This window comes from Gobio gobio, assembly GCF_949357685.1.
Source record: "Gobio gobio genome assembly, chromosome: 20".
In the NCBI taxonomy this organism is placed as follows: domain Eukaryota; kingdom Metazoa; phylum Chordata; class Actinopteri; order Cypriniformes; family Gobionidae; genus Gobio; species Gobio gobio.
In genome coordinates this window covers 4,090,571-4,118,143 of record NC_137113.1, presented here as the reverse complement: position 1 = coordinate 4,118,143, position 27,573 = coordinate 4,090,571, and the positions used below count along the sequence as shown (strand labels likewise).

At 39.9% G+C, this 27,573-nt stretch overlaps 1 protein-coding gene across 1 annotated transcript; it reads right to left on the bottom strand.

Moving 5' to 3' along the window:
* Positions 1–26,316, bottom strand: LOC307143775 (uncharacterized protein; the record flags this gene model as incomplete). The annotated part of the gene is made up of 18 exons (XM_079845536.1): positions 1–104; positions 209–311; positions 560–722; positions 953–1,198; positions 1,358–1,515; positions 4,404–4,588; positions 9,295–9,447; positions 9,841–10,224; positions 10,341–10,727; positions 10,959–11,030; positions 12,030–12,419; positions 12,960–13,355; positions 20,014–20,073; positions 20,206–20,265; positions 20,770–20,859; positions 25,408–25,510; positions 25,764–25,926; positions 26,120–26,316. The coding sequence occupies 18 exons, from the start codon at positions 26,314–26,316 to the stop codon at positions 1–3; spliced, it is 3,414 nt and encodes a 1,137-aa protein (XP_079701662.1).
* Positions 26,317–27,573: the final 1,257 nt, after the last annotated feature.

Here is a 27,573-nt window from a genome sequence, read left to right as displayed (position 1 = left end):
CTAAAAGTGCGTCAGGACACTCATCAGAGGAACAAGGAACAGCATCAGAGAAGCACACAGACAAGAAGCCTCAGATACCTTCACTTGGTCTGGGACCCACTCATCTGTGAACAGGGAATATAATGCAATGCAGTGAAATGTAATGTATACATGACAGAAATCATCATAAACCTTTATTACAAATTATTATAACAAATTAAATGTTCACCTGTGTTCCCTCCAGACCACACCAGAGGACCCATGGATATGGAAGCACTGTCATGGAAGTCCAGAGACCTGCCCTCTCTCCGCTGGTGTCCAGAGTCACAGTCCTGATAGAGAAAAGAGCAAAATCCAGCTGTGTGAATCCCTGTTAAATATCACTGAACTAACATGAAACAAAGGTAAGTCTCCAGCAGAGGACAGCAAAAACAGGTGTTTTAGCAGCATTACACACTGACACTGAAGCATTTTATCAAAGATCTAATAAGGAATTTAACAGACATTTTTATATTTATAAAGTGATCCATTACATTTAATATCAATTACTCCTTCATTTAGAGAGGTTTTGTAAACTGACCATTGGGCAGCGATTGCTTGACAGAAGGCAAAGGTGAACAGCACAGTGCAGGTAAAGCTTAGTGGAGTTTGCAGTGAAGATAAACATCCTGAAGGAGAAACGGCTGGATGTGGAGACGCCGTTCTGCAGCAGCTCCACTGTGTCATCATTTGGATTGGGACACCTGAGAATATCAATAATGACAAATTATTTTATTTGAAACATTCAATACAAAAGTGATCCCCTGTAAATTACATTTCATGTTCAAAAATGGAGCTTTGTGCTTCAATTCTGAAATATTGAAACAAAGTTTCTAAGGTAATCATATAAGTGATATGACTGTAATTTATTCAGTAAAATAGTTACATTGAGTTGAGGCTAAGCTTAAAAGAATAGAAAAAAGCACAGCTTTACTCTGAAAGGATGAGATCCCAGCGGAGGCTGTAATCAGGATCATTCACAGGTGTAGCCCAACACGTGTCCATCACCAGGGCAAACTGGCGGCTGTCGACCCCCTCAACACGAACTTCCACATGCATCTCCTGGTCGAGCTCTGCATCCACTCTACCAGTGAAGGGCCGGATAAACTCATCATCCTCATATGGAATCATCCGGACCCGATATCTGCCTTCACCAGCGGGAAGAGTCTTGTGCACAATGCTGATGAAATGTTCAAGATCCATTTAAAACCAAGATTTCAACTTTATCTATGCTTAGAAATATAGAACATTTAGGAGCATAGCATATAGTATTCGGGTATATTCACATTTACTCATTTTTATACTGTGCATTAGTTTTTCCTGCTTTAAAGATCCCCACCTCTCCAGTGAGTTGATCTCCACATTCATGGAAAGTGTTTGTGTTTGAGGATAAGCACAGCTGAAAGAAAGCTTCAGGATTTTCTTTCTGCTGATGAGACCTTCTGACCTCGGTGCCCCCAGAATAAAGTTTTCATAGATGAAGTTGGTGCTGTTAGCCTGTGGACAACAGATATATTATTTGAACGTCAAATGTACCAATATCTCTCCAATTTTTTTCCAGCAAAAGCATGCAGCAACTAGCCTGGTCCTACCAGACTCTCGTACATTTAATTTGTAATGTACAGAGAGTCTGGCCACTCTCCATTGACAAGCGTTTACTTCCTTGGGGCGGGTACTCTGCTGAAGTTTAAAACTATTGGATCTGCCCAGTACCACTCTGGATCTGCCATAACCGATCACTAACGTTTGGTCGTGACGTATGTCATGCGCCGTTCGCCTTTTTTTCTCACATGGAAATCCGTAAAAATAACTGTGCAGATTGTGCAGCCACCTCAGTGATAAAACCTTGTGCATTCGGATTGTGATTTATTCACAGTGGAGGGGAGAGTTTTGTGTTCGGGAACGCACTGCTCACATGGTCCATAACATACTGTAAATAAAATATCATAAGCTTGGTACGATAAGAATAAATGTTGCTGTAAATAACGGCCCAATTCAAATGTTTATGTGCTTTTCTTCGTTTTATTTTTTGAGCGTGATGAAATATATTGCTCTCGAAAATACTTGCCAGCATTTAAAGAAAAAGAAGTCTAGAAATGCATCCAAATGACAGCGAAGTGCGGCCGTACGGTGCTCTGCAGGGGTCAAAAAGGATATAAACAGTGAATTTTGAAGTGTGATATATTTTTGAAAACTCAGAGATGTAGATTCGGACAGCAATTAAATGACCACACAACCTCTGTGTTTGACTAAAACAGTAGGTAATTCTGCCGGGGAATTTTATGCTGGTGGTGGGAGACGGATGGCAATAAAATCACTGACTAGCCCCTGTAAATGATGACAATGCCCTACGACTGCACGCAAAACAATTAACTTACCGGGCTTCAGCCGACTCCTTCACCACTAACAGAGCGAGCTGAAAAGGCTTTAACTTCTGGATATTCGACTGCGGTGCCACAACGGAATGAATGGCTTTGCTTGCATCTTTCTCTGCCGCCATTACTGAACTACAACTCAAACTAGCGCACGACATCAACCTCATCGTTCTCAGCCACTCCCTCTGTTCGCTGATTGGACCGGTAAAAATTTGTCCAGAGAAAACCTAAGACTATACAGCAGTCCCAGACGGAGTACTGAAGGAAAATGAAAATTTAGCGGAAGTACGTAGGAGGGCGGAGCCAGGCTATGCAGCAACAGGGCTTTTGTTAAAATGCCCAGTGCATTATGTGTGCAGAAATTTCCTTACTGGGAATGCCACACGCTTTTTATCTGTTTTCCTAGTCAGGTAGCACATATTATTTAAAAAATGCCATTCTATTGCATAAACAGTTTTCTTATTTGCATATTAAAACAGCTTTGTATAAATCATTGATATGACTGAAGTGTTTGGCATGGTAATGGGTACGACAATGTTAATATGTTTGGTATTGGTGTAATAGATCTGCTACGCGGCTGCTGCTATACAGCAAGTACGGGACTTGTTATTGACAATACATACACGTAGCGATGGCAATTTCAAAACACTGCTTCATGAAGCTTCGAAGCTATACGAATCTTCTGCTTCGACTCAAATGGTCCGGAGCGCATATCAAACTGCCAAAGTCACGTGATTTCAGTAAATGAGGCTTTGTTACGTCATCACAGGCTGAATCCGAAAACGCCCCCTAAACCCTCATTCACTATTCACTATGTTAGTCCACTAATACAGTTCACTTGAAGGAGTGAATGAAAACGAGTGCGTGGAGTCGAACAGCCGTTGTGTATTACATCGGCTGTACACTCGTTATTGCGGTGCAAAGTGGGATTGAAAGAGTGCACTCAATAACGTCCACTATGGTTTCGGACACCCCTACAAATGGCTGTCTCCTCAAATAATGCCCTATTTGAGGGTATAGGGGGCGATTTCGGATTCAGCCTCGGTTTCGAAACACTTTGAAATGTCAATGGTTCACCTCTAGGGGGCGATGATCTCTGTGAACACATGAATCATGAGCAGTCACTGAGAACCATTGAACAAGTGTCTGTGGGTTTTACCTGATCTCTGATCAGTTTAATACATATGTAGACATTTTAATTAGACATTAGTAAAATTAAAATTAATAATGGTGGTTAATAGTCAGTTAAAAGAACTTATTGGCCTGTTTAGCTGAGCCATCCATGGCACAATCAAACAAGCCCTAACAATTGATAAAATAACATATAGATACTTAATATTCAATTTTATTAGATGGTTTTGAAAGATTTTACTTTCAATAAAACATTTGCAATAGATTTGTAAAATGTGTTTTTATGCATGTTTGGCATGGGTTTTGTTGCATTTACACTGTTCGGACCAGCAGGGGTCGCCGTGGAGACGGGTGTCAGATTGATTCGAAGCCTCGACAAAATACAACACATTTGCTTCAACTGTTTTAGTGTTTCACAAAGCCTCTGTGTGCCCATCACTACATACACGACACGCTCCTGTGAGCAAGTAAGACATGCTGCTGCTGTACAATAGAGCGTACATGAATTACCCGTAGCAGATCTATACAGGTGGAGCTGGAAAAGGTAAAGGGTTTCTGAAAGCGTGCTGCACTGCTATAGCAAATGCTACCTGAGTATTTGAAGGTTGAGCAAGCAAGCTCATTGGCTACTGATACAGCAGGAACCAATCAGCTGAGCCCTAAAGATGACGATCTGATTATGAACAAGTAGTTAAAGGACCTATTAGCCTTTCATGACAGAACTTTGTATTTCTTTAGATGTAAAACTTGCCAGAGCAGCGTTTTTAAATCAACATTAGAAACTGCAACAGAAAAATCTAAATGGGTGTATGAGTGTATGAGTAGAAAGAGATTTGCGATGATATGCATTGATTTAGCATTGTGTGTAATATATCCTACCACAAGATTTGTACCGCAGATGTGTTCCTCGTTGTCAAAATGGAATTCCACTCTGCCATTCCGGACTGTTCCTTTGCAGCTGGGATCATTGAGGTGTAAGACATCAGCTGGAAAACCAGCCTCAAAGAGCTGACAGCGCGACACAGACATGGAGCCAGAGCTGCTTTCACAGGTTTCTGAGAAATCTGAGAGGAAACAGCCAAAAGATGGCTGGAATTAATAACAATAATAAAAACAAATTGCAGAAAACCATGTTGTCATGATTCACCAGTGAGAGTGCCCATGATTCCATCAAATTACCCATAATACTTTGCCCATACTCATCAGCACTCATAGACTTGGTCGGCATTACTGGGAGCGCCCACAAATACGTCATATCCGCTTATGCCGCAGGGGAAAACAATCCATTAGAATGAATGCAGGTAGATTTACTCTTTGTAATGATTACGATGTATTTTTGCTTGGTGCAGTCCCGAAAAGTTGCCATGTGGCGTTCTGCACCTATAGTAAGTTAAAAAAAAACCTTATCTGAAGTCTTACTGCCAAATAAACAGACGGAGCCGTTTGTCAATTCCGAAAACATTTGCACTACATGATGCTCGTATTATTGTAAAGATTAAAAAAAGAGATGGCAAAAGTTTGTTGAACAAAACGCCAATAAAGTCATATTTCTCACAGGACTCAATTTATCATTAAAGCAGTTTTTCACGGTGAGCAATCACATACCCACATAATGCGTGAGGTTATTAATGTTCAAAACATTCAAAGTCTTCTTTATTTCATGATGGGAAGGGCTGGGCTCATGCTTGTGCTTCAAGCTGATAGTCACATTACATGTACAACACTTGTACACTTTCTCGTCAAAATGCGGCTGCTCCCACAAATATTACACGACCGTTGCCGTAAAAAAAGTAAATAAAAAACTTTGCTATTGTCAGTAATTCTAATAATATTGTGACTCCAAATATCAATTTAATAGCACAAGACATGTTTTATGATTATTTTAAAATGTTAAATGTATGTAATACATACTTTTAATCCATTATATTCAGGAACACTTAATCGTCTTCATCGGAAGACAGGGTGATTTATGAAGTAGGCATGTCATACCTATATGGGGATCGGCTCTGGCCATTGATTCCGTTGGGTCGTTCATCAGTCACAGATACTGTACAGACAATCTGACCCAATACGGCTCAGTTTTTCTATATATCTGGCTCTGTCGAGCGGCAAAAGGGATTCTACACAGGCTAAACTGGGTTAACCCCATGCATTTCCATTGTGGGGTAATTAACTGTTTTGCCCCACATCGACTCCGCCCCCATGCCGCGCCACTACCTATGACACGACGCCGACCAAGTCTATTGTTTACACCTGTGTCTCATTGACCTCATTTCCTCTGCCTATATCTAGCCTGTTCACCCTGTCATTCACTGTGAGGTTGTGTATGTGTTACACTGCATCTCTGAGCGTTTATGGTCTCTTGTTTTTTGGATTTCATGCCTGTCTTTGGATTACTCTTTTGCCTGTGTCCACTGCCAGTGATGCCAGTAACGCGTTACTTAGTAACGCGTTACTCTAATTTGACCACTTTTTCCAGTAACGAGTAATCTAACGCGTTACTATTTCCAAACCAGTAATCAGATTAAAGTAACTTATCCAAGTCACTGTGAGTTACTTTTTTTTGTCATTTTCCTTAGTAAAAATATATATTTTTGCTTTCTTTTTAGTCTCAGCAGGGGTTTTCCGGCATAGAGAATTACGAGGCGGTCGCCTCCGTCTGTCGACAAAACTCAAGACAGGCAGTCACTTGTTCAGATTAGGCATGTCGTGATAATTAAATAATCATCAGAAATATATATTGTCACATTATCCTTCAGCAATCATTATTAGTATATTATTATTTGCTAGTAGCCTACAAAGTCATCTAAAGCCATAGCTGAATGTCTTTCCTCCGCTGCTCTGTCATTCTCCGTTCAGCATTCAAACTGCGCGTCGTTCGATTCCAGTCAGCAGCAGCACGGTAAAGCTCACTCCATATGATATATACCCGTTATAATACTTGATATGTTGATAAAATAATTTATCTTCCTGGAGTTTATCTTGCGATTTCTGAAAGATGTTGTGCTCGCTACTCAGGCATACCTGTCAAGTATCCCGTTTTGGCCGGGAAAGTCCCGTATTTTACCCTTCTTTCCCGCCGTCCTCCCGTATTAGTATTTTCCTGTAAATCTCCCGTATTTTAACCTGCGTTATTAAAAAACAATGATACCGGAGTAAAAAAACAAAAACATTTCCAATCTGAGCTCTGTAACTAGCCTCGCGATAACTGGCATCTGCAGTAGCCTACAGTATAGGTGTCAGTTGTCGCGAGGCTAGTGTGTGAGGTCAGATGACGAGTGACAATGCGGGAAAAAAACAAAACAGAGACGGATGATGATGGACGTAACGATAGAGACGGATTAAGGCACTCCTGCCAAAACAAAACAAAAAAAAACCCTCGTGTAAATACCGTGATCAATGGGACAGCGAATTTAATTATAAAATGTAAGTGACTTAATGTTAATTAATTGTTTATGGAACTGGCGTATGAAATCAGTGTCATTTCCAGTCGTGATGGTATTCTGGAAAACAACACTCTTGTTAGTGTAATGTTGCTTAACTGTATCATATGTTATAAATATAATAACTACACCATTTTAACAGTGTATGTTAACTGAGTTTCTGTGTGTGAGCGCCGCTCATTTGTTTTCGATTTTCTCTTCGAGAGGCTGCGCGAGCCTCAACCACTCAACATTTTTGTCAGTTCGTTTGATATTATTATCCACTATCGATCGCCACTTACACTAACTGAATGCAGAATCATTATTGCACTTTGGTGATTCCCTAGTTATTTTTTTGTTTTGACATTTTACTCAGGATACTTGTCTGTTGGGCAAGTAAAATTATTTTTCACTTGCCCCTTCAAAAAATCCACTTGTCCCGGTGTTCTGACGATTTGTCCTACCTTGTCAGATTTTGCTATACCTCCCATTAAAACAGTAGGTAGCACGATTCGACAGCAAAAAATGCTGCCTATCAGATTGTGCTACCAGCATCATATTCATCTGATTTGAGGCTTTATTAATATCCATACCTACTCCTACCCTGAACCTACCCTTAAAACTATGTAAATATTTTAAATAAATAAATATTAAATATGGATGTAAAATGCTACCTATCAGATTGTGCTACCAGAATCATATTAATGTGAGTTGCTTTATTAATATCCATTAATATCCATACCTACCCCTATCCCTACCATAAACCTACCCTTAAAATGTAAATATAAAAAATATTGATGTGGGCATGCGCAGTAAGCCTTGGTAGGACAATCTGACGGGTAGGATGAAATGTCAGGACACCGGACAAGCGTACAAGCGTTCATGTCGAGCCCTGCCCATAGCAATGCAAGTTCAGAAAGGGTATTTATGGTACGAAAGATTGTTACAGAGAATAGGATGACATTAGACAACAGAACTGTTTGTGCTCTACTCTCATGTAAAATGAACAACTCTGGCCCAGCCCACAAATACACTCCTTCCAAAACAGTCTTAAAGAATGCAAAGTCTGCAACAAATGTGTACAATAACTCACTAAAAGAGTAAAGAAAAGTTGTGTGAAATGAAAAGAAAAGAAAAACTGTAAAAGAAAAGCAATATGAAATGAAAAGAATGTGTGGAATGAAAATAAAATCTAAAGACAAGCAATTTTAAATGAACAGAAAATATGCAAATAAGCCTTTAAATAAATGCTCATTATATATACCCTTTTGTGTTTTCATTTGGGATATAACACCTGTCTTAAAATGTAAGGGATACTGGAGCTTGGTTGGGGTGGTGGGACTGCTTGCGGTGGGCGCCGAAAAATTTCCCTTATTTTCAAATCCAAAACTTGACAGGTATGTACTCAGGTGACAACACAAGGATTATTAATTAGCATCACACGCACAATAACCAGAATTAAAAACTGTGAAGAAACAAATAATCAGTGAATGTTTGGACCGATAGGCTACATAGTAGACTAGGATTTGTGGGCTCGACGCTCATCTTCTCTTTATGCCGTGGACTTTTCAATGTGCACTCGCGCTGCACTGCACACTCTGATTCCATGTTGCTTTAAGCGCATCATTCTGCACCCGGGATGCGCATAAGCGCTTTGTTGCCGCTCTGTTTTGAAGCGTTTCATATATTTTCATAGTTTTGTGCACTTAAAGATTATTAAAAAATATATTGTTCTCACGGATCGATCATATATTTGTTGTCCCTTTACAGAGCTGCACATTACGTTTACAATAAAATATAAATCTTGTAATTTTATATTATTTGTGTAGGCCCATATAATTATTTACATTCATATATAAATATAAATTAAAAATTAAATATAAATTGTTTTTCATAAATGTATTTAATAAAAACAAAGTAATTTGTACCTTTTCATTAACATGTTTAGGGTTTTATGTTTAGTGTTTTATGTTTAGTATAGTGTAACATGTTTTATGTTTAGTGTTTTATGTTTAGTATAGTGTAACATGTTTTATGTTTAGTGTTGGCAAAAACGGTTGTCATTTTTATGTTGAGGCTGCAGAGGTGTTGTCGGCAACTGATGAATGTAACTAATAAAGTAACTTGTAATCTAACTTAGTTACTTTTAAAATCAAGTAATCTGTAAAGTAACTAAGTTACTTTTTCAAAGTAACTGTGGCAACACTGTCCACTGCCTTGTTTGCTCGTTTGAACTGCCTACCTGTGTTTTTACCTGTTGCCTGCACTTTGGATTACGTATCTGGATTGTCCTTCTAATAAAGCTGCGTTTGGATCTCCAACTCAAAGTCTCAGAGCAGTTCCCTAACACATGTATCCATTTTCGTATTCATTTTCAGTTGTAGAATGAGTTTCACCAAAAGAATCTGATCTGGTCTGGTTCCTGTTACACAAACAGCCATAGACGCCGTTTTTCTCTCCACACCATTCATCCTCTGTGCAGTTGAGTTTGGCACAGGGGTCTGAAGGGGGAAAACACAGAATTAATTAAATGATACAAGGGCATAAACTTTAAATTATTTTCAGAATTATGCACAAATAAGGTCAGCAATACCGCTTATTAAAAATATAAATAAAAGTCAGTATAATGTAAATTCATGTGTAGAAATAAATGGGAAACACACCAGCTAATGTGTTTCTTACTCGTCTTTATTCATTTAATTACAGTTATTAGTTGTGTAATAGTGTAATTTACTGGGGGGGGGTGCATGTCAAAAATGGTATACTGTTACTGTACCAGTGGATGACGTCTCATTAAGGCCTCTGACATCTAAAATGAAAATGATTTCTGTTAATGTCACTCATTTGAAAAAATACGGAAAAAGTTCATGAAAGTGTATGTGATTAATTCTCACCTGCACAGTAAGCGGAACACAATGGTGGCTTGACAAACTGATAAACATAGTAATTTCCTGGACAGGCTTTCACTTGTATAGGGTGGGATGTGTAATAACAGCAGTCACCCCATAAGGAAGCACAGACCTGACGGGTGACCACTCCATCTTCCAGCTGTGGGTGAGATCCATTGAGCCACAGTGGGGTACAAGTGCCACACATGTTCTGATTAACACATGATTCTGGCATCTTAGCATTTCGATCTTTGTATTCCAGCCTGTACCAGCCATTCCACTCCACATTATTATCACACATGCCGATGTCAGAATGGTCTATGGCTCTCCAAGACTCATTCAGACTGGTATAGTTGTAGCAGGGGTCGACACTTGGGGTGGAGAAAGGTACTATTATGAAAAAGAGAACATTATATGCTACAGATTAAATGGATTCAAGGTAATAATATGCAAACCTCAATACATTTCGAAATTGGCATGTCAAACACAAACACAAATTAAAGTACCTGCACAATATACAGGAGCTGGGATTGAAAGAGGTCTGGTAAATTTGTAGACATAATAATTTCCAGGACAAGCTTTGACTTGGATTGGGTCGGATCTGTAGTAACTGCAATGATAATAGCGAGTACCATAAATTTCACGAGTAACAACTCCATCTTCCAGCCGAGGATGAGAGCCACCAAGCCACAGAGAACTAAAACCTCCACATGTCATGTAAGTCACACACCACTCAGGCATCTGAGCACTCAAGCCATTCATGAAGAGTCGATACCAGCCATCCCATTCTACACGAGTGTCATCATGTTCGTATAATCTATACACAGGCTCGTAATTGAGTGTGCTTCTCCATTGGTTGTCGAGTATGTTGTAGTTATTGCACGGGTCATCATCTGTTAGTGAGATCAAAAAAGACCAGTTATATTTCAATGAGCTTCACAAGTATGACCCGGTCGAACACAGTAACAATCATGAGATTCTTAAACCATTCATACACAACATGACTGAACAATAGCGATACTACAAGTCCATGCAGAAAAAGTGCCATTTTATATTGTCTTTTTTTGTGTGATTACCTTTAATAACCCACATATATTAATTTATAAATAACTATAAAAACTTACTTAAGGTCATGCTGGACCCAGTGATATTATCTGGATTTAGAGATGAAACCGTCGGTGAAATGGTGTTGACATCTAAAAGTATATTTAAAGGAAATTAATACGTAACACTTAATATGAAGACAATGCTTGCAATGAATTATAGCCCCATGTATACTTATACTGTATTTATAGAATAGTAATTATATAATAGCAACTTTTATAAATCTTTGTAAAGACTCATTAAGACCTAGCCTACAGCCTACTCCATTATGAGAACATTTATAGTTACATTTATATAATTTTTATAATCACTTATAAATCAGGCATTGTGCATGCTCATAATTATACAATGATTTATAAATGGTCAAATATAAAATAGTTCCAGAGACACCAATTAGTTATTGATTATGTCTGTCACGATCACCAATGAGAGTGCCCGTGATTACCACCAGAGGGCACTCCACCCCGGACTATTTCCATACCATCTTAGACTACATCTCCCATAATCCTTTGCCCGGACACATCATCCATGATTGTTTTCAGCTGTGTCTCATTAACCTCATTATTCTTCATTATTTTATTACAGGTTCATTATTGTTGGAATTATTGTTCATTAGTTACATTTTACAAATAAACAACTGTATGAGCACATCTTCATGTTTCTTAACATTTGTTTTAGGAAAATTGCATCCTTTGTTTTCACTTAAAGCCATCAATGAAGCATTTATAGAGGTTAGTAACTGTCGCAATGCAGTTAGTAACAATGCAGGCTTCATCTTTATAAATACATGGAACCATACGACTGACTAATTAATACTTATAAATCAGTATATAATGGATTATGAGCATGCGCATTGAAAAAGCATATACATGACTTACAATTATAAAAAATATATATAAATGTAGCTATAACTGTTCTTATAATGTTATATAAGGTCTTATTGAGTCTTTATAAATATATTTATAGAATAGTAATACTTTTAATGAATTATAGCTCCATTTATACTTATAAGCACGGCCTTCATAGAAAGTATTACCATAATTTCAAAGGGCTTGAAAGTCTTTGTTAATAAGTGGGGGAAACCACAGTACCTGTGCAGTATCCAGTACACCCATATAGTGGATTCACAAGTTCATAGACATAGTAATTGCCATGACACGCTTTCACTCTGATGGGTCTTGTCTTGTAATAACAGCAGCCTCCCCAATAAGACCTTCCACAGACCTCCCTGATCACCACTCCATCCTCTATCTGAGGGTGAGGATCACTGAGCCACAGACTATAGTGTGTGTTACAGCTGTGTGAACTAACACAGGTCTCTGGCATCCTGATGTCCATTCCATTGTAGAAGAGCCGGTACCAGCCACTCCAGGAGAAACGTTCATCACAAATCTCATCTCCACTTTCATTGTTGGCTCTCCAGGGACGATCCAGAGACTCATAGTTATAGCAGGGATCACTGCTGAGGTTTTGAAAAGCAACTGTCATGGGCGAAAGAAAAATCCAGTATTTCAGTATTTTACATGTTACATAATGATGTGTGTTTTGATATGTATTCAATCACCTTTTGTGTGATTGGATAGTAAGATGTATGATGTAATTTCACAACACTTTCTCCTGTCAAATATAACAGCCACATTTAAGGGCCAAAAATAAGTCGTTTTTAGGTTGAGTTTCCCAAAGACTGAAAATGATCTTTCAGAACATTCATTGCTCTGTTTGTTTGAGGAGCTCAACATGAAAAAATATGGCTCAACAACATAACGTCATTATTTGGAGATAATGGAGCTGTAAAAGTCTGTTTAACATGGACCTAATTATTTTTTTCTGATCAAGGAAGGGTGTTTGGGAAACCTGTTTGAAAATAGTAAATATTGTACCTATTCTGTTTTGAATGGAAATTACAGATTTTGTTCAATTATTGAGTAACATTTGGAAGTGGATCATTAGAATAGCATTAGTATAACATTTGTAAATCATTTAAAAAACACATATTTTGTAAACAGAGCCTTGAACTTCACCTGCACAGTATGTTGGTCTGTGGATCGTCACATCTGGCTTGACGAGTTTATACACGTAATAATCTCCTGGACAGGCTTTGACTTGGATGGACGTGGATCTGTGGCTGCCACACTCGCTGTTCCAATATGTTCCCAAGACTTCACGGGTCACCACTCCATCCTCAAGTGTTGGATGAGAACCATTGAGATACAGTCCAGTGTAACCACCACATCTCACATTACTCACACACCACTCAGACATCTGGGCACTTTCTCCATTCAAATACAGCCGATACCAGCCACTCCATTCAACAAGGGTGTCATCATGCCCATAGAATTCTCTTTTCCCCATGTCTCTCCAATGGTCATCAAGTTTAGTATAATTATAGCATGGAACAGAGCTGGAATTTGTAGGTTCTGTGAGAACAGAGTGAAGATAATACATCTCTAATCAAACTTTCAAAACAGTATAAAGCAGTAACAAATGTGTACAAGCTGTGTAGGGGAATGTTATTTTCAAAAGTAATATGTTACAATATTACATGTTGAGTAACAAATTACGTTTCATTGTTACTTCTTATGGTAAGTAACTATTCTGCTGACTCTCCTCTCGTGTATTTACACATGAATCAGAAATGTGGTATACAATCTACCATGAACCCAAATGCTACCCCACAAAAAAGATTGGTTTGTTTGGTTCGAGTCATAAATCTGTGAATAGATGTGCATTTTGTTCTTATTCAGGTAACAAAACGACAACAGACTGGATTGAATACTACAGACACAAGTGATTTTCAAATAAAAACTTGCCACTTACAATGTTTGAATGGAAAACCAGCAAGGAACAATTTTTTACATTACTAAATGAAATCGAGGGATTGTACAGGAATAAAGTGAAGGGACCCACTTTATATTAGGTGGCCTTAACTACTATGCACTAACATTTAAATAAATAATTTGATGCAATGCACTTATTGTGTACATACATGTTTTTACAATCTAGGCCTACTTAAAATTACCTGCATGTGATTACATCTGTAATTAATTTTTGTAGTTAAATTTATAATTACACTATTGACACTTCCCTTACGCCTAACCCTACCCTTAAACTTACCCACACCACCACACCTGTCCCTAACTTTACCCTTAAACTGACCCACACCACCACACCTGTCCCTAACTTTACCCTTAAACTTTCACATACCAACACACCTGTCCCTAACTTTACCCTTAAACTTACCCACACCACCACACCTGTCCCTAACTTTACCCTTAAACTGACCCACACCACCACACCTGTCCCTAACTTTACCCTTAAACTTTCACATACCAACACACCTGTCCCTAACTTTACCCTTAAACTTACACATACCACCACACCTGTCCCTAACTTTACCCTTAAACTGACCCATACCACCACACCTGTCCCTAACTTTACCCTTAAACTGACCCACACCACCACACCTGTCCCTAACTTTACCCTTAAACTTTCACATACCAACACACCTGTCCCTAACTTTACCCTTAAACTTACACATACCACCACACCTGTCCCTAACTTTACCCTTAAACTGACCCATACCACCACACCTGTCCCTAACTTTACCCTTAAACTGACCCATACCACCACACCTGTCCCTAACTTTACCCTTAAACTTACTCATACCACCACACCTGCCCCTAACTTTACCCTTAAACTGACCCACACCACCACACCTGTCCCTAACTTTACCCTTAAACTGACCCACACCACCACACCTGTCCCTAACTTTACCCTTAAACTGACCCACACCACCACACCTGTCCCTAACTTTACCCTTAAACTAACCCATACCACCACACCTGTCCCTAACTTTACCCTTAAACTTACACATACCAACACACCTGTCCCTAACTTTACCCTTAAACTTACACATACCACCACACCTGTCCCTAACTTTACCCTTAAACTGACCCATACCACCACACCTGTCCCTAACTTTACCCTTAAACTGACCCATACCACCACACCTGTCCCTAACTTTACCCTTAAACTTACTCATACCACCACACCTGCCCCTAACTTTACCCTTAAACTTACACATACCACCACACCTGTCCCTAACTTTACCCTTAAACTGACCCACACCACCACACCTGTCCCTAACTTTACCCTTAAACTGACCCATACCACCACACCTGTCCCTAACTTTACCCTTAAACTTACTCATACCACCACACCTGTCCCTAACTTTACCCTTAAACTGACCCATACCAAGATTCAAGATTCAAGATTCAAGATTCAAGAGTTTTATTTGTCACATACACAGTTATATACACAATATACAACTGGCAGTGAAATGTAAACAGGTCCGCTCCATGGACAGTGCAAATAACAGTTACAAGAAATTAAATAGAAATAGAATAAAATTAGAATAAAAAGTATTAACATAAGTAGAATTATAAATAAATCAAGTAAAAGATAAAATAGGAAATAAGATAAAAATAAAAATATAAAAAATATGTGGATATGATAAGTGAGATAAACTGTAGACTTAAAAATAAGTGGTTAACATAAAATATATAATATGTATATATAAAGAAGTATAATGTGCAAGGTTTATTACAGGTTGTTACGCAGTAACAATAGGGACGTAAAGTGCAGTGCAATTGCAGTATGTGGATGTTAATGTTAAAAGACTGTATGTTTATGTGTGTGCGGGGGTGAAGTGAGTCACGTGACTGAGTTCAGGAGTCTGATGGCCTGGGGGAAGAAACTCCTCCTGAGTCTTTCAGTCTTTGCCATCAGGCTACGGAAGCGCTTACCAGATGGCAGCAGGGTGAAGTGAGAGTTTGCAGGGTGATTAATGTCTCTGATGATTTTAGTAGCTCTACCTCTGCAGCGTTTGGTGTAGATGTCCTGCAGAGACGGGAGAGCTGAGCCTGAGATGCGCTCGGATAAGCGCACCACTCTTTGCAGGGCTTTGCAGTCGTGACTGGTGCTGTTCCCGTACCACGCTGTGATCTGAGTCAGGACACTTTCTATCGCCCCTCGATAGAAAGTTTTCAGGATGGCTGGTGAAACCCTGAATTTCCTCAGCTGGCGCAGGTGGTACAGTCTTTGCCTGGCTTTTTTCACCTGTGTCTGGATGTGTGTAGTCCAGGTCAGATCCTCGGAGATGTTCACACCCAGGTATTTGAAGCTGCTCACTCTCTCTACCGGTGTCCCGCTGATCATGAGAGGGGAGTATGACCGATGCTGTCTCTTCCTGAAGTCCACAATCAGTTCTTTGGTCTTGTTAACATTCAGAGAGAGACAGTTGTCCTGGCACCATGATGTCAGTTGCTCCACTTCGTCCAAGTATGCCGTCTCATTGTTGTTGGAGATGAGACCCAGGACAACAGTATCATCAGCAAACTTGATGATCGAGGTGGAGCTGTGTGTGGACAAACAGTCATGGGTGTAGAGAGAGTAGAGCAGGGGACTCAGCACACAGCCCTGTGGAGCTCCAACACTCAGGGTGATGGAGGTGGAGGTGAACTGGCCTACTCTCACCGCCTGGGGTCTGCCAGTGAGGAAATCTTCAATCCAGAGGCAGAGAGAAGAATTCAGGCCTAGATCCAGGAGTTTGTGTGTTAGCTTAATGGGAACTATGGTGTTAAAGGCTGAGCTATAGTCAATAAATAGCAGCCTGACATAGTTCCCACTTTTGCTGTCGATGTGAGTGAGGCAGGAGTGAAGGACGTGAGAAATGGCATCTTCAGTCGATCTATTGGGACGATAGGCAAACTGAAGAGGGTCCAAAGTGTCAGGAATGGAGGAGCAAATGTTGTTTTTAATGAGTCTCTCAAAGACCTTCATGACTAAAGATGTGAGAGCCACTGGACGATAGTCATTTAGGCAAGAGGGTTTACTGATCTTAGGTACAGGGATGATGGAGGATCGTTTGAAGGAGGTGGGGACAACAGATGTAGCAAGGGACTCGTTGAATATGGATGTAAAGAGCCCTGCGAGCTGATCAGCACAGGACCGCAGAACACGACCTGAAATACCATCCGGCCCAGCAGCTTTCCTGACATCCACACGTTTGAGTGCCCTCCGAACCTCGTCCTCCGAGACAGAGATCACGTGACTGTTGCTGCTCTGAGGGACTCTCTCTGACGCGTCACTCGCCGGAGTCGCGCTGCCGCGATTACCATCAAAGCGAGCGTAGAAAGAGTTTAACTCGTTCACCAGCAACGGATCAGCTCTCACCTCTGCAGAGGATTTAGTTCCAAAAGCACAGATGGTTCTCAGTCCCTGCCACATCCGCCGGGAGTCGTTGAGTTGGAAATGAGATTCCACTCGGTCTTTATAGCGGAGTTTTGCGGCTTTAACGGCGCGCCGGAGGGCGTAACATGAAGCTTTGTACTCCCTCATATCCCCCGTTTGGAGACCGGCATTGTAAGCGGTGGTGCGCGAGTTTACTGCAGTGCGAATTGAACTGTCCACCCACGGTTTCTGATTAGGGAAGGACGTTATAGTTATTGTTTGTGTGGCTTGCTCTGTCAGTGTGTTAATAAAGCAGAGCGCCACTTCTGTGAACTCGCTGACGTCTTCAGAACTCGCGCGGAACATGTCCCAGTCGACGTCATCAAGAGCTGCCTGTAGCGTGATCTCTGAATGGGATGACCAGCGTTTGACTTCCCTCCTCACCGGGGGCTCTTGAACGAGCCTTTGTTTATATTCCGGTGTGAGGAAAATGGCGGCATGGTCCGATTTGCCAAAAGCTGGCTGTGAACGAGCTTTGTAGGCGTTCTTAAACGGAGAGTAGCAATGATCCAGTGTGTTTGCTCCTCGTGTGGGACAGGAGACATGCTGGTGAAAGTTTGGCAATACTTTCTTTAGGTTTGCTTTGTTAAAATCACCCGCGACGATGAAAGCAGCGTCGGGGTGTTTGTTTATGAAGCCGCTGGTCACATCATGGAGGGCAGATAAAGCCAGCCCCGTGTCTGCTTGTGGTGGAATATAAACGGCAGTAGCGATGACCGAGGAAAACTCCCTCGGCAGGTAGAAAGGCCGGCACATGAGAGTTAAATGTTCCAAGTGAGGCGAGCAGGATCGCGAAAGAATGGAGATGTTCCTAGGATCGCACCATTTCTTGTTTATCATGAAACACACTCCACCGCCTTTAGATTTCCCGGCCTCGGCTGTTCTGTCCATCCGAAAAACAGAGAAGTTCTCGGACGGCGTCACGGCTGTATCCGGGACCGCTGGCGTGAGCCATGTTTCGGACAGACAATAGATGTTGCAGTCTCTCATGTCCCGTTGAAAACTTATCCTGGCTCTAAGATCGTCCATCTTATTCTCCAAGGATTGGACATTTGCGAGCAAAATGCTCGGGAGAGGAGGACTGAATGCTCTTTTTCTCAGTCTGTTGCGGATCCCAGCGCGTTTCCCGCGGTGTTTTTTGAATCTTCGCCGTCGACTCGAGTGGCCATTGTTCAACTCGGCGTCCCGGCGAATCTCAGATGGAAGATTGGAGAAAGTGTCCTGAAACAGGTCAGTGTAGCGGTAACCAATTTCCAGAAGTGTTTTGCTGTCATAACAGATCAAAGCAGATGATCCGTTGGAAAAAATAGAGAGTAAAAGAGAGTAGAATAATAAATAAAAGCAAAGTCTTAGCGGAGCGACCTGAACGGCGACCGAGCACGGCGGCGCCATCTTGTCTAACCACACCATACCACCACACCTGTCCCTAACTTTACCCTTAAACTGACCCATACCACCACACCTGTCCCTAACTTTACCCTTAAACTTACTCATACCACCACACCTGTCCCTGACTTTACCCTTAAACTTACACATACCACCACACCTGTCCCTAAACTTACCCACACCACCACACCTGTCCCTAACTTTACCCTTAAACTTACCCACACCACCACACCTGTCCCTAACTTTACCCTTAAACTTACCCACACCACCACACCTGTCCCTAACTTTACCCTTAAACTAACCCATACCACCACACCTGTCCCTAACTTTACCCTTAATCTTACCCATACCACTACCACACCTGTCCCTAACTTTACCCTAAACTTACCCATACCACCACACCTGTCACTAACTTTACCCTTAAACTTACCCATACCACTACCACACCTGTCCCTAACTTTACCCTAAACTTACCCATACCACCACACCTGTCACTAACTTTACCCTAAACTTACCCATACCACCACACCTGTCACTAACTTTACCCTTAAACTTACCCATACCACTACCACACCTGTCCCTAACTTTACCCTAAACTTACCCATACCACCACACCTGTCCTTAACTTTACCCTTAAACTTACCCATACTACCACACCTGTCCCTAACTTTACCCTTAAACTTACCCATACTACCACACCTGTCCCTAACTTTACCCTAAACTTACCCATACCACCACACCTGTCCCTAACTTTACCCTAAACTTACCCATACCACCACACCTGTCCCTAACTTTACCCTTAATCTTACCCACACCACCACACCTGTCCCTAACTTTACCCTTAAACTTACACACACCACCACACCTGTCCCTAACTTTACCCTTAAACTTACCCATACTACCACACCTGTCCTTAACTTTACCCTTAAACTTACCCATACTACCACACCTGTCCCTAACTTTACCCTTAAACTTACCCATACTACCACACCTGTCCCTAACTTTACCCTAAACTTACCCATACCACCACACCTGTCCCTAACTTTACCCTAAACTTACCCATACCACCACACCTGTCCCTAACTTTACCCTTAATCTTACCCACACCACCACACCTGTCCCTAACTTTACCCTTAAACTTACACACACCACCACACCTGTCCCTAACTTTACCCTTAAAATTACCCATACCACTACCACACCTGTCCCTAACTTTACCCATATCTCGCCTCAATATCAGAAAAAGTGTTTTGCAATACGATATGAACACAATAAGTACGGTGTACTTATTTTTGTATGTAAGTACATAGTAGTTAAGCCCACCCTAATATAAAGTGGAACCAAGTGAAGGATTATAATTTATGATAAAGTCAACTATAAGTCGAAGAATGATTGTACTTGAAACTGGAGGGATGATTGTAGCTGTATGACTGATGATTGGTCCATTGGTTATTTCACCTGTTAAACACAAAATTCAAGCATAAAGATTTAACTTTAGAGCACCTTGTTGGTACACACATACTTAAGTATCATTCTAACATGAGAAATTTTGGTCAGTTATACATTTAATTATGTGTGTAAAACACTCACCGTTAACCACCAGCAGCGACACACACAGTAAGATTAGAAACCTCATGGTGATAAACTGACCTGTAAAAACAACGTCATCAAGATTATACAAATTCAAATGCAAAAGGTGTAACATGCATTCACAATTTATTTTTCCTATTGCTATAGGCCAGGGGTAGGGAACGTTGATCCTGGAGAGCCACTGCCCTGCAGAGTTTAGCTCCAACCCTGAAAAAACACACACCTGCCTGTGACTCTAGTAATCCCGAAGACCTTGATTAACTTGTTCAGGTGTGTTTGATTAGGGTTAGAGCTAAACTCTGCAGGGCAGTGGCTCTCCAGGATCAATGTTCCCTACCCCTGCTATAGGCACATGACCTGTCAGTAATTATTTGCATGAATGACGATATTTGTTTTCTAAAGTATTTTGTTTTTTTATTCACTGAAACCATGCAAAACTACTTAAACTATTGTTACCTAAACAAACCAGATTCATGGCAACAAAAACAATTAGATGCATCAAAAGCAGATGACTAAAAGAGCGATTAGAGCTTAAAGTGATAAAGTGAAGAGAAATAACTTTACCTGAGATCAGAGCAAACTCAGGTTTCTTCAGCCGCTCAATACAGTGATGTTGAACTGCAGATTTCACAATCTCATCAGTGCCTTTAATAACTGTGGGAGGATCATTACTGGAAAAGGGAGTAATCTCTAAACAATGCCTTGAAGAAGTCAGTCCTTGAAGTTCTCTTTATGTTGTTGGAGATTGTATCGATGCTCTGTTGTACTGGCTGCTCTGATATTACAATGAAAACAATAGTATATGTTGACCTACAATCAGATCATGTTCCTGTTCATCTGGATCAGTAAGATTCCCAGCAACATTATATTAATATATAATAGAATAGAATATAATAGAATATACTTTATTGTCCCATTGAAATGTGTCTTGAACATCATGACACGGCCAGTGCACAAAAACAAAACATAATAATAAATACAACAACAAAAAAACACATTCCAATATATAAAAATACAGCATCATATCTCAGTCTTGAGATTCTCTATTTAAAATTTTAACAACAGTTGGCATACAAGTATATTCCTCCCTAATGGTAACAAATTAGAATTCACATGTAAAATGTGTGTATCAGCAACATTTTTTTTAGCTTGCTTAAAAAAAGATGCCTCGTACATCACTTGTATGGTTTGTTTTTCCACCAACCCTAATTTTTGAGCAGTATGTTGTGCTAGTTTAGATGAATTTAGATGATTGAACAGTCAGATTTCCATACCATGCAGTGATACCATATCTTATTAAACTCTCAAATACAGTCTGATAAAACAAAAACAAGATCTTCTGGTTCGCCCCCAAACACTTTTAACCTTTTCAGGAAATATAACCTCTGCTGCAATCTAGAACACAGACTGTTGATGTGAGAAGACCAGCATAATAAATTGACTTACGTATATGAAGAAATCTGATCAATAATATTACCATGTATTATTACAGGACTAGGATCTAGGATCAGATCTAGGATCGAAAATCATTTCAACAGGCTTCGTTTCATTTAAAATCAAAGAATTAGTATCACACCAGCCTACAAACCTGGCAACATCAGAAAAGTTTGTCTTGACAAAATCGGAGTCGGACCAACAAGATCTAAAAGCTGCTGAATTTGCTGCCATGGCAGGCGGTATTTATTTAGAATAGCAGCTTCTGCCATGGTAGCCAGGGGACTAAAGTTTTCAAGGATGAAATCGTACACATAGAAATGGCCATAGTTTGACCAAACTCCCCTCCACAATCATGCCCTTTAAATAGACTCCATAATGCTTTGCCTGCTGATGTACCTTTGGATAATATAATTAAAAAGCTAACAACCATCAGTGTAATGGCAATTGTATTATTTGCATGAAAAACGTTTAAATTAACAGAATTATATTCGTATAGACTGAGATGTAAAGAAACAGTGGTGGCCACTATCGGAATGAACTGTCAATAGTGATAGGGCATAGCTAAGAGTGATCCAGACCAACCTTACGAAAGAATTTCTTAAAAAAGGTATTCTTAACTAAGATCGTTTCAGGAAACACATATTAACGTTAAGATACACCTTAAGGTATAACTTAAGAACGACATAGTGTTAAGAAGGTTTCGGGAAATCCAGCCCTGATTCTTTAAAACAGTTACAACAAGTCTTTCAAAGCATTTCATAATATTTGAAGTCAAAGCCACATGTCTAAAAATCACAATTCTCAATTGTGCAAGTTTTCTTAGGAACTGGTGTAATTATAGATTTTTTCCCACAAAGATGGAATAAAAACAGCTGCTAGAGTGAGCTAAATATGATCATATAACAGCACTTTTATCATCTCTACACTGGTTACTATTAAGCTATGTATAAAAAAGTATTGATACTGACCTAAAAAGCCCTAAATGGTTTAGCTCCTGTGTATTTAACTGATCTTCAATCGCCCTACAATCCATCACGCTCTTTACATTCACAAAACACTGGACTTCTGGTAGTACCTAGGATATCTAAATCCACTAAAGGAGGGACAGCAATTTAACACTTGGCTTCTAAACCCTGGATAGCCTTCCTGGTAATGTTCGTGGCTCAGATTCAATCTAGATTAAAGACGCATCTCTGTAGCCAAGCATTCTCATAATACACCCCAAAACCTTGTACTTCAGATATATCTGATCAAATGCATTATCGTAGCTTGAAATGTTTAGAACAACAGCTACACTAATTATTTTCCATCTCGGGATGCCCATCCTGAGGTAACTAGTCTGTCAGCTCCAGTTTGGATCCAGCGGCCAGCCTGTAGTATGTATTTGATAAACTACACCACACAGCCTCTTACGAAGACTTCAGACGACCAACACCTGTGAAGAGACAACTCCAACTCCTGCGAGGAAACTCTGAATCAACATGGACCAATGCAACATTTTCTATATATTGTTATCATTATGTTCACAACTTGTAATTACTTCTTCAATGAGCTCATTGTTTCTGCCTAAAATGAATACATGATGTTAGCTAAATGCGAGATGTTAGAAATGTACATTTCTGAAATATGGACATAACTTGGACACAGTCTCCTCTGATAACAAATCACTTTAAATTTAGTTTAGTTTAGAGTAGTTTAGTTTATTGATTTATAAAGCACATTTAAAACAACAGAGGTTGTAACCAAAGTGCTGTACAAGAAAATTAAAACAAAATCAAAACAAAATTACATATTTGATCCAAACCATTGAGGGCACATGAGAAAACATTTACACAACCAGTTAAAACATAAAGAATACAAATTAGTTTTTAAAGATGATTTAAAAGTAGCAACAGAGGGGGAAGATCTAATATAAAAAGGGATACTGTTCCAGAGTCGAGGAGCCGCCTCCGAGAAAGCCCGGTCACCTTTAGTCTTATAACGAGAGCGCAGAATCGAAAGAAGAAGATGATTAGAAGAGCGTAGGGATCTTGAGGCATTGTGCATGACAAGAGACGCATATATTTTCTGTAAAGTGTAGGATTGAAAATAATCAAAGATATTTGATATTTGAAATCGAACAAAGAGATTTGCTTTACTTTTGTCAACCCCCATCTTTCTTATCAGAAGGGCCATTTGGAATTCCTAAAGACAAAGGATGCTGAAGGCCTGTAGGCCAAATGTGTGTCACCCCTTTAGTACAGTTTGGGAAATTTGGTCTGATTGGTCTTGATTGGGTTTGAATGTCTCATGTTTGGGTTTAGTCACATGGTCATGGAGGAGATAAAAACTGTTGCTCTGTCTCTTTATTCTCTGGCTCTCTTGATTATCTGGTTCCCTTTTCTTGGGGCCTTCTCTTTGGCTCTTCTCTTCTTTGCTCTTCTTCTCTTTGTCTCTTTCTCTTTCTCTCTCTCTCTCTCTTTCTATCCCTCAAGTAACATTCTATTCATATTGGGTATGATTAATAGTATAAGCTTTTATCATCTCATACATCCATTTTGAAACTATTTTAAGTGTAACCATAACCAGATTTTGCCATTAAATCCTTTCTATTACAAATGATGTGCTAACTAGTTTTGATTTGGTATTGACTTTGAAGTGCTCCCTATTGCAATACAATATAGTCACATTATAGCAACGCTCTCCCACATATTTTGCTATTGTAACTGCGCTTATTTCCATCATTGGAATAAGTTGCAGTGGGTGGTAATTGACAAGAAATGTACAGTTTTCTACAATCTTGCTGATAATGTTTCTTTAGTCATTCGGCAACCCTGCAGCCTGAACCACTGTAGGCGACCCACCCTTACAAAAGCCGCTTTGAAACAATATGTATTGTGAAAAGCGCTATACAAATAAGTGTGAATTGAATTGAGTCACTTTTTCTAATTGAAACTGTTAGACGCTAAAAATGATTAATTGGGAATATTATTTTAATTAGAAATGTTTTTTTGTTTTTCTTTTCTAAAACAAATCTCTGGTTTGTGTCACTCTAACACTTTCCATTCTGTCTGATCCAATTACACAAATCAGTTTGATATTATTAACAATTAAAAAGATGGTTAAAAATACCAAACTAATGGAATTGATGTCTTCATCTTGTTCATGGACCAGATCATCTTTCTAAGTCTGTTATAGAAATACTTCCTTGAACTGCAACATAAGCATTTTAATGTTTTAAGTTATAGAACTGGAAGGAATCGTAGAACAAGAATGTCCTTTTAATGCTTTTGCATGATTTGAATAAACACAAATTTGTTATTATGGCATGTCCTCTTAAGTAAAAAATTAATAAGTAACATAGTATATAGCAATTGTGAATGATTCAGAATAATTCATTAATAATTTGTGGTGCTTGTAAGTAAACAGAAGCTACACCGCATCTATGACAAAGAAACAATCAGAAACCCAAAACCAGTATGACATCAGTACCACATTTATTAAAATGGTATTAGACAATAAACATGTAAATTCTGTGGTACTAAACTAAACTAAAAGTGTGTCAGGACACTCATCAGAGGAACAAGGAACAGCATCAGAGAAAACGGATGCTGAAAACTGAAAACTGATGCACACGGACAAGAAGCCTCAGATTCCTTCACTTGGTCTGGGACCCACTCATCTGTGAACAGGGAATATAATGCAATGCAGTGAAATGTAATGTATTCATGACAGATATCATCAGAAAGCTTTATTACAAATAATTAAAACAAATTAAATGTTCACCTGTGTTTCCTCCAGACCACACCAGAGGACCCATGGATATGGAAGCACTGTCATGGAAGTCCAGAGACCTGCCCTCTCTCCGCTGGTGTCCAGAGTCACAGTCCTGATAGAGAAAAGAGCAAAATCCAGCTGTGTGAATCCCTGATAAATATCACTGAACTAACATGAAACAAAGGAAAGTCTCCAGCAGAGGACAGCCAACACATGTATTTCAGCAGCATTACACACTGACACTGAAGCATTTGATCAAAGATCTAATATAAAATTTACAGTCATTTTTATATTTATAAAGTGATCCATTACATTTAATATCAATTAGTCATAAAACATCATTATGAGAGGTTTTGTAAACTGACCGTTGGGCAGTGATTGCTTGACAGAAGGCAAAGGTGAACAGCACAGTGCAGGTAAAGCTTAGTGGAGTTTGCAGTGAAGATAAACATCCTGAAGGAGAAACGGCTGGATGTGGAGACGCCGTTCTGCAGCAGCTCCACTGTGTCGTCATTTGGATTGGGACACCTGAGAATATCAATAATGACAAATTCTTTCATTTCAATCATTCAATACAAAAGTGATCCCCTGTTCAAAAATGGAATACTGAAAGACGTATCTATGGCAATCTTAAAAGTGATACGATTGCTATTTATTCAGTAAAAAATGTTACATTGAGTTGAGGCTAAGCTTAAAAGAATAGAAAAAAGCACAGCTTTACTCTGAAAGGATGAGATCCCAGCGGAGGCTGTAATCAGGATCATTCACAGGTGTAGCCCAACACGTGTCCATCACCAGGGCAAACTGGCGGCTGTCGACCCCCTCAACACGAACTTCCACATGCATCTCCTGGTTGAGCTCTGCATCCACTCTACCAGTGAAGGGCCGAATAAACTCATCATCCTCATATGGAATCATCCGGACCCGATATCTGCCTTCACCAGCGGGAAGAGTCTTGTGCACAATGCTAATGAAATGTAAAAAAAAAATCAAAATTTCTAAATATAGATTGAGTTGTGGTAAATACAAAAATGAACACAGAACTTTATTTTAAGCGCACACCACATGCTAATGCTGTGTTTTTGTTAAGTTCAGTACTTTCAACCACAATCATTGGAAAGTCTGCTGACTTGACAGTTGTCCAGAAGATGATCATCAACACCCTCCACAAGAAGGTTAAGCCACAAAAGGTCATCGCTGAAAGAGCTGGCTGATTGCAGAGCACTGTATCGAAGCATATTCATGGAAAGTTGACTGGAAGGAAAAAGTGTGGCAGGAAAAGGTGCACAAGTAACAGGGATGGCCGCATCCTTGAGAAAGATTGTCAAGCGAAGCCGGTTCAAGAACTTGGGAGAGCTTCACAAGCAGTGGACTGAAGCTGGAGTCAGTACATCAAGAGCCACCACGCACAGACGTCTTCAGGAAATGGGCTACAACTGTCACATTACTAGAACCAAGCCACCCCTGAACCAGAGACAACGTCAGAAGTGTCTTACTTGGGTAAAGGTGAGAAAGAACTGTACTGTAGCTCAGTGGTCCAAAGTCCACTTTCCAGATGAAAGTCAATTTTGCATTTCATTTGGAAATCAAGGTCCCAGGAAGAGTGGAGAGGTACAGAAATTCAACTTGCTTGAAGTCCAGTGTGAAGTTTCCACAGTCAGTGATGATTTGGGGTGCCATCATGTCATCTGCTGGTGTCGGTCCACTGCGCTTCATCAAGTCCAAAGTCAACGCAGTCGTCAAACAGGAGATTTTAGAATACTTCATGCTTCCATCTGCTGATGGAGAGGCTGATTTCCTTTTCCAGCAGGACTTGCCCACAGTGCCAAAACTACTACTAACTGGTTGGCATGCCATGATATTACTGTGCTTGATTGGCCAGCCAACTCGCCTGACCTGAACCCCATAGATGGGATATCTCAATGGGATAACGTCAATGGGAAGTTGAGAAACACCCAACCCAACAATACAACAATACAGATGAGCTGAAGGCCACTATTAAATGGACCTGGGCTTCAATAATGCCTCAGTAATGCCACAGGCTGATCGCCAAAGTGCTATGGCGCATTGATGTAGTAATTCGTGCTTAAAGGAGCCCGACCAAGTATTGAGTGCATAAATGAACATATACTTTTCAGAACTTGAATTTTGTTTTGGAATGTAAATCCTTTTTTG